This window comes from Esox lucius, chromosome 8 (genome assembly GCF_011004845.1).
Source record: "Esox lucius isolate fEsoLuc1 chromosome 8, fEsoLuc1.pri, whole genome shotgun sequence".
NCBI classification, from domain to species: Eukaryota; Metazoa; Chordata; class Actinopteri; order Esociformes; family Esocidae; genus Esox; species Esox lucius.
Genome location: NC_047576.1, coordinates 34,062,728 through 34,080,335, shown reverse-complemented (window position 1 = coordinate 34,080,335; position 17,608 = coordinate 34,062,728). Strand labels below are relative to the sequence as shown.

Sequence of the window (17,608 nt, the reverse complement as noted above, 5' to 3'; positions counted from 1 at the left end):
AAATGCAATTGTATGAGACTGTCATGTTAGACTTTTAACAGGGGCATGCTATGTTTGTATAAATTATATAAATATAATGAAATGAATATATTAAGGAAAAACATATCATTCCTGGATGATTCTGTACATATTTTATCCATAGCAGCTAATTGTCTAAACCCCTAAATCCATTTTACACAGATGTTCCATTTAACCAATCTGACCTTCTGCATTAAGTTAACCTGTTAATCTCCTTTCTGGGCCTAGGGGCTTTGCACATAATCACCATGATTGGAACTCCTGGACCTATCCTCAGGATAAAGCATCAATGCCATATATGGTGCTTCCCATCATACCATGCTCAACCAACCAGCTACCACTACCATTCAATGTCAGAGTGAGTAACAGAAGACGTTTCAATGGTCTTGTCATATCAAGAAACAGGTTAAATCTCTTTATCTGTTCAATCCGTAGGTAGGTAATCAGGACGACCACCTCAGGTTAAGCCTTCACTGTCCCAATTTGCCCAGGACAGATAACGCCAAGCAGCTGCTACTGATCTTTACGATGCCAATGGGTCATTTAGGAATCACCACTGTAGTCTAATTATATAGTAACCTTCAAAATTACTGGCAAAAATAAAATGATGTAATAATTTATATATTGTGAGGAAGCAAGGCCGATTGGAGGGGAGAAAAAAGGGTTAAAAAATCTGGGTTTAAAAAAATACCAATGGTTTTCAACTTCTCCTTGAGGACCCCCAACCATGTATTCAAACTATTCCAGAGCTAGCACACCTGATTCAGCTTGTCAACTTACCAGATAAATCAGGTACGATAGTTGATGGCTACAGCAAAATGATTTAATATCTGGGGGTCCTTGGGAGAGGTATAAGAACAAACTAGAAATTGAATTAGTATGAATTAACATCATTTCAATAGGTACTAGATACATATGTACATATACTACATATTTTGATCAAATGTATTAACATAAACTAAAATAAACAGTATACACAATATAACTATAAGGGAATAAACATTAAACATTTAAATTCAATTCAAATAGTTTTAAAAGAATCAGCAAATGCATTGATCAGATAGCAGCTTGCTTTGTTCATTCGTGAAGGACTGAGATATGGTGAAAGTATAAATTTGAATGGTCTTTTGCAATTTCTTGCAGTCACTGGCAGTAGTGAACTGAAATGAATGATAACTAAAGGAACCAGTGGGAGATACTGTATTTACAGTCCAGGTTACTATTCAAGCAGCTGATGTTAATTGAAGGTGTATTCTGGGATTTTTTGTCACTGATTGTAAAACTTGTGTACTATGTTGTATGTGCCAATACATAATGCCCATACTGTGCTATCCAATTTGTAATGTTATGGCTTATTGAGGTATGACAGTGGTTCTGCTAAAAGATTATGCACCAATAAACAACAAGTCACACATCCACAAGTATGAAAGTGACTTAAGTTGGTAACAGTGAGTCTGGTGTGACATGTATATAGCAAGGGGCAGTTAACCAGGGTGTAAAATGTCACAGTGATGAGTGCTTGTGATGAAGCAGTCTGGATAGTTACATGTAATGTTGTTGTTGTTTTACATGTTATTTATTGAGGAGCTTTTTGTGGGAAGCTTAATGAAAAGGCTTTAAGAAGCCAAAAGTAGCAAAATAAAAAAAACAACATAAACCAATCCGACTAAATCCAAATATCTTCCCAATCACTCGGAGTAAAATGGCCTTCGAACTTGAATGTTGCTAAGATTTTACTGTACACTCTCACAAAACCTCGCTTTGCTGCCATCTTATGGTGTTTCTGGTCATTAGAAAGACCGCTATTCATATAACCATCTCGGCACCCGTATGTTTACGGTAAAGCAAGACGTGTATTTTTCGGAACTACTACAGGAAGTACAGTCAGCCTATAATACAAATACGACAAGCAAGCAAGATGTGTACGTTTTTGATGCGGATAATTTGAAATAACTATAGCTCCTTGTTTATAATCGGTTACTAATGTATTCTATGAAGGATGTCGTCCGATTTAGACTTCGAAAATCAAAAACAACAAATGAACAGTGAGACAATTAGCACCATGTCAATTGACCAGGATGGCGAGGAGTGGGGTAAGCATGTTTCAGTTATCAACAGTTCCCAAATTTAACTAGCTATCTAACAGCTTTTTTTTAAAACTTACAGATTGATAATGCATAGCAAAATAACTTCAGTAGTCATGTTCTGTAATATGCCTGACGTAAACGTTAGTTTTTTAAATATTATCCTATTTATTTTGTTAGCAAATTAGGGACACGTATGATAACTTAGATTATGAGTACTAGTATATGAATAGCTATTAACTAAGTTTCCGTTATAATAGGGCTCTGCTTATAACTAACAACCCATATATTATTCTACTTAAGGTGTTTTACCCTCCACACTTCGAAATAGACTTAGCTGTTGTAGTTAGCAACGATTTCTGAAGTACCGATCCTGAGCGGTAGAGGGCAGGATTGTTATATTTTATGTTTTGCCTCTTGCTTAGAAAGTAGCAATTTACATTTCCATCTGCCAGGTTTGCTCTTATTTTTTCACATTTATATGAAGCCAATTAATGCTCTTGTAAAAAAAAATGTTTTATACATTATCTTGTTGACATTGGTTATACACTGAAAAATTGGTTGTACTTAAGTTTCTGTTTAGTGATTGTGTGCTTGTACTGAAAGGTCAGTCTTCTTTTTTTGGGGTTGCTTTGAAATTTGCCTAGAATGGTGGAATAATGCTTATATTAGAGAAGGTCTTTTTGCTTACCTTAATTCTCTGCAATCTTCATTGTAACAATATCAAAAAGTTATGGTATTGTTGGCCAGCAACCTAGTATAGCCCATGAATGTACTGCTAAGCTTTCCTAGACTAAAGATAGGCTACCTTTGTGAATAGAAGATTGATAATTCTAGGGTTTCAAACTCATTACACAGGGGCCATGTCTGCTGTTTTTTGTTATTTCCATTAGAAAATATTTGCATACACCTTTCTGTGGTGTCAACTACGGTATATCCAAAGCAAATATTCCTGGTTTTATAGCTTAGGCCAAGAATGTAGCTATTAATTACATATTGAGGGGGTTAGTATCAATGGATCCCAGAATTTATGCTCTTTTCCAAGGAGCTCAAAATGACCTGTGTAATATTGGGGGGTCATGACCCCCCCCATTTCTACTCACTTGGCTTAGACTACATGTAAGACCAAAGTGAAATCAGTTTCGTATTCGAATATTCAACAGACATTCGCATTCGTACCTCTGTTCAGGCTTCCTTCCACATTTAGGGACTGGGGTAAAAGAGTGAAAAGGGTAATCGTAGAAATGTCAGCAGACATTTGTAATATTATTAATAACTTTCTCATCCACACAACTTTGTCATAGACACCAATCCACATGCTAAAATATGTATATCTTTTCAATAATGCTCATAGAAACTTCCGAGCTGATGCATACGCTACCGTTAAAAAAGTTTGGTGTCACTTAGATATATCCTTGTTTTCCATGAAATCATACATGAAATTAGTTTGAATAGGAAATATAGCAAAATGAATAGGAAATTTACAAGGTAAGAAATAAGAATGTTTTCTTGAAATAATTATAATGTCCTTCAAACTTTGCTTTTGTGAAAGAATCCTCCATTTGCAGCAAGTACAGCCTTCAAGGGCTTTGGCATACTATTTGTCAATTTGTTAAGATAATCTGAAGAGATTTCCCCTCATGCTTCCTGAAGCACCTCCCGGAAGTTGGATTAGCTTGATGCGCATGTACAATACAGTCAAGATGCTCCCACAACAGCTCAATAGGGTTGAGATCCGGTGACTGTGCTGGCCTTTCCATTGCAGACAGAATACCAGTTGATTGCTTCTTCCCTAAATTGTTTTCTTGCATTGATTGACGCTGTGCTTTAAGTCATTGTAGGAGGAAATTGTCTCCAATTAAGCGCCGTCCACAGAGTATGGCATGGCATTGCAAAATGGACTGATAGCCTTCCTTCTTCAGTATCCCTTTTACCCTGTATAAATCTCCCAATTTACCACCCCCAAAGCATCCCCATACACTTACATTGCCTCCACCATGCTTGACAGATGGCATCAAGCACTCCTCTAGCATCTTTTTATTTGGTCTACGTCTCCCAAATGTTTTTTGATCCAAACATCTCAAACTTTGATCTGTCTGTCCATAAAAAAAAATCCCAATCTTCCTCTGTCCAGTGTCTGTGTTCTTTTGCCCATTTTTATTGGCCTGTCTGTAATATGGCTTTTTCTTTGCAACTCTGCCTAGGAGGCCACCTCACTGTTGACGTTGAAACTAGTGTTTTGTGGGTACTAATTAATGAAGCTCCCAGTTGAGGACCTGTGATGCATCTGTTTCTCAAACTAGACATTCTAATGTATTTGTCCTCTTGCTCATTTGTGCACCGGTGCCTCGCACACCTCTTTCTATTCTGGTTAGAGCCGGTTTGCACTGTTCTGAGAAGAGAGTAGTACACAGGGTTGCACAGGATCCTCCGTTTCTTGGTGATTTCCTGCTGGGAATCATTACTATTTTCTCCCTTGAAGATTTCATTTTGTTTTTCAATTGAATTGTTCACATTATTGGTCACATTAAAAGTGGAAGAAGTTCTGACATGATTTATCTTTGTTTCATTCTTTTACATCACAAAAACCTGGCAGGAGTGTGTAGACTTTTTATATCCACTGTATCTTCAATATCATTCCATATATATTCAATATCATAATATGCATCAATCCTGATGGATGATGTTATAGATATAGAATACATGTTCAACCATTGTTTTGGTGAAGAAAGTGATAAAGGTAAATATTTTTAATAGATGTTTTGATTATTAATAATTCAATAAATATTTGTATCACTAAAACAAAGGTTCAAAAAGCAGGCCAGCTGTTTTTAAAATAAGGTTTGATGTTTTATTACCATTATTGAAAATATTTTTTTTTCATACATTTATTGATTTTTCAATAAATACTTTTTTATTCAAAGAAAATGGTACAAAGACAACATATCAAATGTTGAAACTTAGACATTTTGATGTTTCTTGAAAAATATATGCCCTCTTTGAATTTGATGCCAGCATCTATTTCCAAAAAGTTGGGACAGGTGCAACAGAAGACTGAAAAAATTTGCGTAATGCAAAACAAAAAACCTGTAGGAACATCTCACAAATAATTAGGTCAATTGACAACAAATCAGTAACATGATTGGTATAAAAAAAAGCATCCCAGGATGAGTCTTTCAGAAGTAAAGATGGGGAAGGGTTCACCGCTCTGCGAAAGAGTCTGGGGATCTCAATCTACGGCACATAATACCATTAAAAGATTTAGAGAATCAGGAGAAATCTCTGTATGCAAGGGACAAGGCCGAAAACCTATATTGGATGGCCCTGATCTTTGGGCCCTCGGGTGACACTGCATTAAAAACAGACACGATTCTGTAGTGGACATCGCTGCATGGGCTCAGGAACACTTCCGAAAACCATGCAAAGAAGAAACCATAAATAAAAATGATCCAGAAACGCCGCCACCTTCTCTGTGCCTGAGCTCATTTAAGATGGACTGAGGTGAAGTGGAATACTGTCCTGTGGTCTGACAAATCAAAATGTGAAATTATTTTTGGGAATCATGCATCCTCAGGACTAAATAGGAAAGGAACCATGGGGCTTGTTTTCAGTGCACAGTTCAAAAGCAAGCGTCCGTGATGGTATGGGGGTGCATTAGTGCTCATGGCATGGGTGACTTGCACATTTGTGAAGGCACCTTTAATGCTGAACAATATATAAAGGTTTTGGAGCAACATGTGCTGCCATCCAGATTGTCTTTTTCAGGGAAGGCTTTGCTTATTTCAGCATGACAATGTCAAACCACATTTTGTAAATATTACAACAGGATGGCTCCATAGTAAAATAGTCTGGGTGATATTCTGGCCTGCCTGCAGTCTAGACCTGTCACCCAGAATATATACAGTGGGGAGAACATGTATTTCATACACTGCCGATTTTGCAGGTTTTCCCACTTACAAAGCATCTAGAAGTCTGTCATTTTTATCATAGGTACTCTTCAACTGTGAGAGACGGAATCTAAAATAAAAATCCAGAACATCACATTGTATGATTTTTAAGTAATTAATTTGCATTTTATTCCATGACATAGGTATTTGATCACCTACCAACCAGTAAGAATTCCGAAGTCTCACAGACCTGTTAGTTTTTCTTTAAGAAGCCCTCCTGTTCTCCACTTATTACCTGTATTAACTGCACCTGCTTGAACTTGTTACCTGTATAAAAGACACCTGTCCACACTCTCAGTCAAACAGACCCCAACCTCTCCACAATGGCCAAGACCAGAGAGCTGTGTAAGGACATCAGGGATAAAATTGTAGACCTGCACAAGGCTGGGATTGGCTACAGGACAATAGGCAAGCAGCTTGGTGAGAAGGCAACAACTGTTGGCGCAATTATTAGAAAATGGAAGAAGTTCAATAGGACGGTCAATCTCCCTCGGTCTGGGGCTCCATGCAAGATCTCTCCTCGTGGGGCATCAATGATCATGAGGAAGGTGAGGGATCAGCCCAGAAATACATGGCAGGACCTGGTCAATGACCTGAAGAGAGCTGGGACCACAGTCTCAAAGAAAACCGTTAGTAACACATTATGCCGTCATGGATTAAAATCCTGCAGCGCACGCAAGGTCCCCCTGCATGTCTAGGCCCGTCTGAAATCAGATACCAATGACCATCTGGATGATCCAGAGGAGGAATGGGAGAAGGTAATGTGGTCTGATGAGACAAAAATAGAGCTTTTTGGTCTAAACTCCACTCCCCATGTTTGGAGGAGGAAGAAGGATGAGTACAACCCCAAGAGCACCATCCCAACCGTGAAGCATGGAGGTGGAAACATCACTCTTTGGGGATGCTTTTCTACAAAGGGGACAGGACGACTGCACCGTATTGAGGGGAGGATGGATGGGGCCATGTATCTTGAGATCTTGGCCAACAACCTCCTTCCCTCAGTAAGAGCATTGAAGATGGGTCGTGACTGGGTCTTCCAGCATTACAACTACCCGAAACACACAGCCAGGGCAATTAGGGAGTGGCTCCGTAAGAAGCATCTCAAGGTCCTGGAGTGGCCTAGCCAGTCTCCAGACCTGAACCCAGTAGAAAATCTTTGGAGGGAGCTGAAAGTCCGTATTGCCCAGCGACATCCCCGAAACCTGAAGGATCTGGAAAAGGTCTGTATAGAGGAGTGGGCCAAAATCCCTGCTGCAGTGTGTGCAAACCTGGTCAAGAACTACAGGAAATGTATGATCTCTGTAATTTCAAACAAAGGTTTCTGTACCAAATATTAAGTTCTGCTTTTCTGATGTATCAAATACTTATGTCATGCAATAAAATGCAAATTAATTACTTAATTTATACAATGTGATTTTCTGGAGTTTTGTTTGGGATTCCGACACTCACAGTTGAAGAGTACCTGATAAATATTATGCTTTGTAAGGGGGTAAACCTGCAAAATCGGCAGTGTATCAAATACTTGTTCTCCCCACTGTACATACATACATACGTACGTACGTACGTACATACATACATACCGCTCCGGAATAAATTAAGAGACCACTGAACCTTTTCCTTTCCAAAAAAGTCGAAAAGGAATGTTTTGAGTGAGGAACATAAGGGTTGAAATTACACTCACTCAAAACATTCCTTTTCAACTTTTTTGGAAAAGAAAGAAAAAGGTGCAGTGGTCTCTAATTTTTTCCGGAGCTGTATACATAAATAATATAGTACAAAATAAAATTATTCTGCTCACCTATAAAGCCCACCATTAACTTGCACCACCCTACCTGTCTGATCTTATTTCCTATTACCAACCCTATCGGTCACTCCGCACTGCTGCAGCTGGTCACCTCATCATCCCCTGGTCCAAGCTACAGAGCATTGGAGACAGGGCTTTCTCTATGGCTGCTCCAAGGCTTTGGATCTCTCTTCCACAATCAGTCCATGACTCTGAATCTGTTACCATTTTCATCCACCGCCTCAAGCCTCATCTGTTCAAAGAAGCCCGCCCCTATTCCCTTCCCTTTCCCTTCATCCAGTGTCATGTCAGAGTTTTTTTCTTTATGTTTTGGTAGTGTATTGTCCAATCGCTTTTCTCTGATGTTGTTTGTTTTGTACGTTATGTAAAGCGTCTTTGGGTCCCAGAAATGCAATCTACAAGTTCAGTGTAGTATTATTATTATTACCCATTGAAAAAATATGACAAAGGAGACCCTTAACTTTTGAGCAGCTGAAATCCTTAATCATTTATTTGCATTTTATGCAGCATTCCCAACTTTTTTTGGAAACAGGGTTGTACAATAATATGCAAAAGGTCAGATGTTTTATAACAATAAATGAAAAATATTTTGAAGCTGAACGGAATAACTTCAATAACTTATTTTTATGGATTTATTGATTATTAATGAATAAATACTTAGGTCAGCTGTGTTTTGAATATTATACATCATGTTTGAAGTTTCTAAAAGCATTACTGATTGAAATCAGATACTAAAGATTATAAAACAGTGTAAAATGTGTTCAAACTGATTCATTAACTATTCATAGATCAATTCATACTTTTTTCACCAAAGTCAGTTATTTTTAGAAAAATATGCATCAGGATTGAAGTTAATATGAGCATTATTGCAAAAATAAAGGTATTTTTGATCATATGAAATAATGTAGAATATTTAGAATGTGGATTGGCGCGTGTATGTCAAAGTTGTGTGGATGAGAAACGTATTAATAGTATTACAGGCGTTTGCTGTCTTTTCCACAATTACCCTGTTCACACTTTTACCCTGGTATCTAAATGTGGACGGTAGCCTGAATGGAGCTATGAATATGAATGTCTGTTGAATCTCCAAAATGAAGCAAATTTCACCTCAGTACATGTGAGTTATGTTGGTTGGCAGATGTTTCATAATGCAAATGTAAAATTGGAACATATCGACCAAAATGTGTTTACGTGAAATATTTTTTTTTAAACAAAGTAGTGGTGCTGTACCATACCTTGGGAGGTGGAGTAACCTTGTGAAATACATGCTGTTGATCTGCCATACAGAGTGTAAGAGCTGTGTCGACCGAGAGCTCACATCGCAAAATATATATATTTAAACGTATATCACCATTGATGTTGTTATCTTGATTTGTCATAGTAACATTAACTGCAATTGTATTTACTGAAGCCTATGGTCAATTTTAGGTTTTGTTTGGCAAGAAGAGATTTCCGACAGCAGTTTAACTTTACTTACTATCTTTCCATTGTTTTGCTATTTTCTTTCACATTTTTAAACTTAGCAACAAAAAACTTTCTGAAATGGAATTTCATTAGGCCAATAGTTTCATGGACACAGTGTTTGATCATGAAAGGCCAGATTGAAGAAAAACGTACCCAGTTAGACATTCCACTCTGCCAATTGATCTCGCTCCTATCTATAATCTTTATTGTTGTCTTGTATTATGTTTATTAGGTTAACAGTCTAACTTCTCCATACTGATGCTGAACATGCATAATATAGCCTATGGTAAATTGGGAAATAAGGGAGTAGACCATTTTGGCATGTTGCCCTGCTAACCCCACTTCACGTTAGTGGTGGTTGACCGGGGCCGCACAAGTCAAGTTCAAATATAGTAACATTTTGTTTTTGACATTGTGATTTCATCGCCGTCATCACCCTGTCCTTTTAGAAATTGCTAAAATCAGACCATAGCTTTATATTATATTGCAAAATTCACCTCAGCTCCATATCTCCCCTGACTGTCATATCCTACTGGGTCTGCAGTCAACATCTGATTCTGCTAAGATGACACGTGACAAAGAAAATCCTTTGTTACTTGTATGTTTGCCATAGCAGTGAATGCTCACAGCCCTCCATTTCACAATCTTTAGTCAAATAAAAAATGTCAAAGAATATCATGTAATTTAAGTGTAGTGTTAGAGTTTTATAAGATGCTTCTTCAACAGGGGTGTAGAAAATGGAAAGTTATAAATTTGATTTGTGTGTCTCTCTCATGTAGATATCAGTCTCTTCGATGAGCTAGACAACCTTGGAGATGCAGAAGATCTTTTCCAGGCCTTGGAACAGTTTGGATATGTGAGTACCACTTACTGTCTCTCTGCCTACCTTTCACAAAGCCACTCTAACTCACTCTCATTTTGTGAGCTACTATGATGTGTGCTTTGTTCCCCTGTAGCCTGGTGATGCTCCTGAACTGGACTTTGACATCGACCTGCCTTCTTGGAGCACTGATGCAAGCAGTACCCATACAGGTGTTTAATCATTTCTCTTCTATAAGGAGATAATTTATATTGTATTGGGTCCATTTGTTTTAATATGTTGTCAGTACCTTAGAGATGATCAGTACTAGCATTCCAGTCATTGAAGGTTGAGCTTATGTCCTTGTGTCTGCAGATGGGGACCTAAGCATGGACTCTCTTTCTCCTGCTCATACCCTAAGCTCTGTCCCATCTCCTGCTTCCCTGGAGGCCCTGTCACCCTACTCCATACAAGTAAGTCATTGCGCCTGTCTATGTTCAGTGTGTTTTAACAGAGGTCATTTTGCAGTCATGGGAAATCTACTGTAGGTCTGCATGTGTTCGATGTGCTTGTCCTGTTTGGCTCAGGGTATTTCCACAGTGTCCATCTATCTGTGTGAGGGGTTGGTGGTCCCACATGGCGTCTTCAGTGATGTTGCCACTTCTGCCAGCTGTTCTGTTGCAATAAACACACCTGAGCTCCTCGTTAAGAAATATCTGAAGCACCCTGTCAGACAAATTAATCACCTTCTGCTAGAGGTGTACCACACCCCCTCGTTAAAATGAGGTGATGACAACTCTGAACACATTAGCATAATGTGGAAGGCAGTTGTTTTCACAGCACGTTTTAAAGAGGACATGGGTTAGATCATCTGACCTTATCTTGCACATGTTTATTTCTGTGTCACTGCATCTGAAAGTAATTTGGATGTTATCAAGGGCATCAGTCATTGAGAACTTTAGTTACTTTTGCATGTGTGGATTACAGTGATCCTTCTGACAGAATAGGCAGCATGATAGAAGGGGTGAATGACATGCAGTTTTCTGTGTTGTACATTTATGACAACTTCTTGTTGTTTTTATAAGTAGCTTCAGATTGTACAGTATATGCATAGTGTATGAAAATACTGTAACGTCTGATACCGTTCCTGGAACTGAAATTAAGCATAGTGGTCTTTGACTCTCTACTGTCCTCCACAGGATGATCTAGCCATATCTTCTCAGAACCTTCCCTCTCCTGCGTTCTCTGTCTCTTCCGAGTCCAGCGGCTTTTCTGAGCCTCCCCTGGCCAAGAGGGCCCCCAAGAGGACCAGCCAGGCCAGACAAGGTCAGACACCAGTCAATCACCCTCTTCCTTTTTTTCTGCGTGTTCTCACCAAGTTTGTCTCCGCTTGTACCGAATCCACTACATGTTTATTAATTTACTCTGGATTTGGTCAACATGATGTAGCTGAGTTCTCTGTCTAGTCTCATATTTCTGAACAATAGGAGAAAAAAAACACTACTTTTCGAATGGTTATTTCAAAATGAATTCTCTGTGCTCACGTAGGCTACAACAAACATGTCTGTTGTAACTTGTAACAGTAGTCCATTATAATTATTAACACTATGTCTGGAATTTGTTAGAGATGCCAAAAACTGTATAAATAGTCTCCAAATTTGGAAATGTCAATCATTATTACTAATATATAAAAGTGTGTCTACTAAATTGTAATTTAATAGTTGTTTTTTTTATCCCAGTGGAATGATATCAGGGGCAGCTCATTTTCCAGCAAATCAGGCTACACACTGGCAGCATTATCCTAAATGTAGCTGTATGGGTGATTAATATGCAACTTGTTTTGCCAATGCAATATGGACAGACTTTACAAATTTTTAGTTGTTTTTGGACTGTTTGCTCAAATAGCAAACCCCCCCCCCCCCCCCCCCCCCAAAGTATGCTCTCTTTTACAGCTATACTTTGCAGTGAAAATGGGTTTGACACTGAATGTTAGCAGAACCAAAACCTAATAGTAGATCATAGGGACCTTGAGTGAAGTAACAGACATTTGCTAACATTTTTATGGGCGCGGCTAGAAATCCTGCCACAATTACATTTTATCTGCGTAAAATGCTAATAAAAACACTATGCAGTAATGTACAAGAGCTAATCTTTTATCCCTATATTTAATTGTAAATAGTACAAAGACAATATACATGCTCATTTTGAATTTGATACCAGCAACACATTTCAAAAAGTTGGGACAGGGGCATGTTTACCATTTTACCACTGTGTTGCATCACCTCTTTTAACAATATTCTGTAAGTGTTTGGGAACTGAGGAGACCAACTGCTGAAGTTTTGAAAGTGAAATGTTTGATATACAATTTCAGGTGATCAACAGTTCGGGGTCTCCTTTGTTGTATTTTTAGTTTCATAATGAGCCAAATGTTTTCAACAGGTGACAGGTCTTGTCTGCAGGCAGGCTCCCAGACTCTTTTACCACAGAGCCATGCTTTTGTAATGTACAGAATGTGGTTTGGCATTGCCTTGTTGAAATAAGCAAGGCCTTTCCTGGAAAATATGTTGTCTGGATGGCAGCGTATGTTGCTCCAAAACCTGTATATATTGTTCAGGATTAACGGTGCCTTCACAGATGTGCAAGTCACCCATGCCATGTGCCCTAATGCACCTCCATTCCATCATGGATGCTGGCTTTTGAACTGCGCGCTGATAACAAATGCGGATGGTCCCTCTCCCTCTTAGTCCGGAGGACACAGTGTCCATGATTCCCAAAAATAATTACACATTTTGATTTGTCAGACCACAGTAGTTTTCCATGTTGCCTCAGTCCATCTTAAATGAGCTCAGGCCCAGAGAATGCAATCTTGTTTATATCTGGTTGGTAGAGTTTTAACTTGCATACAGACAATGGTTTTTGGAAGTGATTCAGTGATGTCCACTACAGTGTCTGTTTTTAATACAGTGCCGTCTGAAGATCATGGCCATCCGATATTGGTGTTCGGCCTTGCCTTGCATAAGGAGATTTCTCTGGATTCCCTGAATTTTTTAATGTTATTAAATACCGTAGATGATGAGATCCCCAAACTCTTTGCAATTTTATGTTGAGAAATTTAATTTTTTAATTGTTGTGTAGTTATTTTTAAATTGTTGCGTTATCAGTCTTTTACAGAGTGGTGAACCCCTACCCATCCTTACTTCTGGCAGAGCCATCCTCTCTGGAATTATCTTTTAATGAATACCCAATCATGTTACAGACTTGTTTCCAATTGACCTAATTAGTTGTGTGATACACCACCAGGTTTAGTTTTTTTACATTACACAACTGTTCTAGTCTTGTTGCCTCTGTCCCAACTTTTTTCAGTCATTGCTGGCATCAAATTCAAAGTGGGCATATTTTTCAAAAAAGAATAAAATGTCTCAGTTTCAACATATGTTTTCTTTGTACTATTTTCTATTGAATATAGGGTTTAAATGATTTGCACATCATTGCATTCTGTTCTTATTTAAATTTTTATGCAGTGTCACAACTTTTTTGGAACAGGGTTATACTTCTTTACCACGCTACTCCTCCCACGCTGTTTAAGCTAGAAGCCCCGTTCAAAATGTGTTCTACATTATGTTGCTTCTGTACAACCTTTTATATATTATACTATTTAAAGTATTAAACGTTTTTGTACAACTTAAATTTTTAAAAATCTTGAACACTGCTACTCTTAGCCCTCCTGCTCCTCCTGCTCATCCAGTGGCTCCCACTACTACTCCTTACTACTTGTCTATTTCCTCTACTTCTCCACTCCTCATACAAATCCTCATATTACCCCTTCTACCACTATACCTTCTTTTAAAACGGCTACCTCCTGATACACCTCCCACTCCTGTTACTCCTCCTACTTGGCTTCCTACCATTCCTCCTCCTACTACTACTCCTTTTCCTGTTAATAATCCTGCTTCTCCTTTTACTGCTGCTATGTCATCTTCTACTACTAAACGTGATACCTCTACTTCTCATACTCCTACTATTACACCTACTAATCCACTCAAAACATGTAACAATTTTAGTACTTCTAAAAAATGCTTTTCAAGCCAACCCCACAATTCCTTTCATCTTCTCCTCCTACAACTACTACCTTTCTTATTCCTCTTGCCTTCTACTCCTTCCACTACTCCTTCCACTTCTCCTCTTCTTACTCCTGTTCCTAGACCTCTGCATAATACTCCCCCTAATACTACTCCTACTCCTCTTACTACTTAAAATACTCTCCTCCACCAGTGTTTTTCTAATTTGGTAATGTTTGTTTGTTCCTGATTCGCGTTCAATTAATTTGCTGGTTTTAATGGATTGCGAGGGTATAATGTGAACCAGACATTGCAAAGTAAAATCATTCAACTGATCTGTGCATTTATTTAGGCCTATCATCCTTAATACTTTTTCTCCATCAAACTATGAAGGCTCGTACAGTGCCAATCGCTTGGCGAGCATCTGTGAGATGTGCAATCGAAAATCTAAACTGTTGTCAATTGTGATTCACAGCCAAGCAAGCCCAGCCAGTGAAAAGACCCATCCAGCTCTGCCCGAAGGTGTCCATCCAACCGCGACCAGTTTTAACCACCGTACCTCTGGCCCAAACCACGACCCCTCTCCAGACCAAGACCCTCATAATCCAACCCCTGCAGACTGCAATGTTGCCCCACTCCACTGTGGTCAAACAAGCCCCCGTCAGCATACAGCCAGCGCCACCTATAGGTTTGGTCTAAACCTCAATTATTACAAAGCAGACTCTGACGCAAAAAACACAACAAAACATTGTGCCACATTACTCATTAAGACATACTGCTGTCCAATTCTCTATGGTGATTTCTAGACATGAAGCCATGCTTGTAAACATTTTCTTATGATGTCTGTTATAAAATGGGCATGTTTTCAAGTGTTTTTGTTTTGGAATGCCTGCTTTCTTAGCTTGTTAGCTATCAAAAGGCCAGTTAGTTTTTTGTGGGGGGTGTATTTGGCTTCCTGTCTAATTGCGGCACCGCACAAGTATTTGAAGTAGTTTTTTAAGTAGGTTTTAATGTAACCTTGTCCTAAATGTCCTATGCACAGTTGGCCTTACTGGGATAATTTTGTGGGAATGACCTACTAAGTGAAGTATTTGTTGACATTTTATTTGATTGAATCACATGACTGCGAGGCATAGTTCCTAATAGGGGCAGGCACTCTGTGTCTGGGGTCTTTGCAATTCTAAGTTCAAATTATTTCTTTTGGAGACTCGCTTCCTCAAACATATCCTCAGCATGGTGTTTATTGGTCTTAATCTGACATGTCACTCTTACAGAGTAGACCTTGGGTGTACAGAGGGAACAGAAACGCGAGACACGTGGGAAGGTGTTCTGGGAAATGATTGGTTGGCAGATTGAAACGATTAAGACAGTCTGTTGCAGGGTTAGTCACACCTTTCTAAATGACTTACAAAAGCCACAGTGGACCCACTGGTCCATCAGACCTCTGTGTGCATTTTGGCAATATTTTGTATGTTTGAAAAAAAGGTTAGTATTGGGGTTGTTCAGTTAGTTTATTGTCCACCAGAGGTCACCCTTTCCCTACACTGGTGCTCTAGCCTATTAGGATCTTTGGAAGCACTCTGGTCTGGTCACTCTTTTCTGCTGAAAAGTCTCACTTTGCAAATTAGTCATTGGAAGAAAAAATAACACAATCTGTTATTATAATGATAAATAATAATAACATATTCTAACCTGTTAAAGCAGAGAGAGTAATGCATCTCCCTCCCCAAACAACCAGCTGCACACCTGAACCTCATTTTGGTTGGGAACAGGATTGGTAGGAAGATATCTGATACAGGGTGAGGTCACATTTAAACAAGATGACACTGCGTTTTTCTGAAACAGGGCTTTTTTTTGAGGAGCTTGTCAATGTGGGGGTCATGTGATCGGAGTACTCCCATTAAAATCACCAGTCTCTTTTTATTCACGCTGGTCTGACCCTATGCCTTATTCACTACCTCAGCATTTGGCCAGTGATGTCACAGATCAGGACGGAACCAAACCAACACTGTGGAATATCTGACATATTTGAACTATCTATTCTATCTAGAGCTTGTCCCTGCTTGACATGCTAAAGGAAGCAGTTGTAATTTCTCTGCAGTCATTTGTGGGGGCACCTCTCATTTGCATTCATTCATTAACAGTGCATTGGCTTGCTTGGTTAATCCCTATCAACACTGACAAGTAATTTAGCAGGAGCAAGAGGGGAGGCTGCCCGTGCCAGTGTCTGGGGGATAGTTGCTGGCTTGAGGAATGTAGTTAAACTTGAGGTTCCGCACAACACTGTGGGTTTGAACCAAGCACAGCTGTAAAACATGAGTTTGGTGTTTATAAACATGCATATTGTATTACCACTATACAACTGTTGAGAACTAATAATGTGCTAATGCAGGTAGGAGGTGAGGAATGTGACAGCCCATTGACTCTGATGGTTAACATCTGTCCAGTTAGCTCCCCAGTATTTTAGTTCACCTTCAGGTTGGGAGGGACTGTTAAGCCGAGGGGTTATTGTAGGTCGCAGAGAGGTCGAAGGGTAGAGCGGCTACCCAGGAGACAAGGTGCGGCTCTCTTGTTTTTGTGGTTAGCAAATGGAGAGCTTTAAACCCCCCCCGTTTAATAATAGTAAGGTGCTGTCAAAAATCTTGTTTATGTATATGTTCTGTCATCCCTCCTACCAGGTCATCCTTTGGTGCTGGCCCAGCCGGCCCAGGTGCTACACATCCAGACACCCCAGGCTGTCACTCGCCACCTGGTCACCTTTCCAGCGCAGACTCAAGACAGGCCCGCCTCCATCACGACTCCTCCGTCTTTAGTGTCGGTCCCACTCAACAACCCTGGCTCTGACGACGATGTAAGTGTGGGTATCTGAGTTTGACTGTCTGTGGGTATCTGAGTTTGACTGTCTGTGGGTGACTGACTGACTGACTGTCTGTGGGTGTCTGACTGACTGACTGACTGTGGGTGTCTGACTGACTGACTGTCTGTGGGTGTCTGACTGTCGGTCTGTTTGTAGGTGTCTGACTGACTGTCTGTCGGTGTCTGACTGTCGGTCTGTTTGTAGGTGTCTGACTGACTGTCTGTTTGTAGGTGTCTGACTGACTGTCTGTGGGTGTCTGACTGACTGACTGTCTGTGGGTGTCTGACTGTCGGTCTGTTTGTAGGTGTCTGACTGTCGGTCTGTTTGTAGGTGTCTGACTGTCTGTCGGTGGGTGTCTGACTGACTGACTGTCGGTGGGTGTCTGACTGACTGACTGTCGGTGGGTGTCTGACTGACTGTCTGTGGGTGTCTGACTGTCGGTCTGTTTGTAGGTGTCTGACTGACTGTCTGTCGGTGGGTGGGTGTCTGACTGACTGTCTGTCGGTGGGTGTCTGACTCTGACTGTCGGTGTCTAACTGTTTGTCTGTGGGTGTCTGACTGTCTGTGGGTGTCTGGC

The 17,608-nt window shown here is 39.7% G+C and overlaps 1 protein-coding gene across 3 annotated transcripts in view; it reads left to right on the top strand.

Moving 5' to 3' along the window:
* Window positions 1-1,875: 1,875 nt before the first annotated feature.
* atf6 (activating transcription factor 6) overlaps window positions 1,876-17,608 on the top strand; it is an 82,508-nt gene continuing 66,775 nt past the window's right edge. For 2 of the 3 annotated variants that reach the window (XM_029121399.2, XM_034293771.1), the window contains exons 1-7: window positions 1,876-2,111; window positions 10,097-10,173; window positions 10,274-10,349; window positions 10,492-10,589; window positions 11,316-11,442; window positions 14,650-14,862; window positions 16,853-17,025. In XM_029121399.2, the coding sequence (XP_028977232.2) occupies window positions 2,018-2,111; window positions 10,097-10,173; window positions 10,274-10,349; window positions 10,492-10,589; window positions 11,316-11,442; window positions 14,650-14,862; window positions 16,853-17,025 (858 nt within the window). In that variant the 5' untranslated portion in view covers window positions 1,876-2,017. Of the gene's footprint in view, window positions 2,112-10,096; window positions 10,174-10,273; window positions 10,350-10,491; window positions 10,590-11,315; window positions 11,443-14,649; window positions 14,863-16,852; window positions 17,032-17,608 lie in introns of all 3 variants that reach the window. The other variant, XM_034293770.1, reaches the window with a different exon arrangement.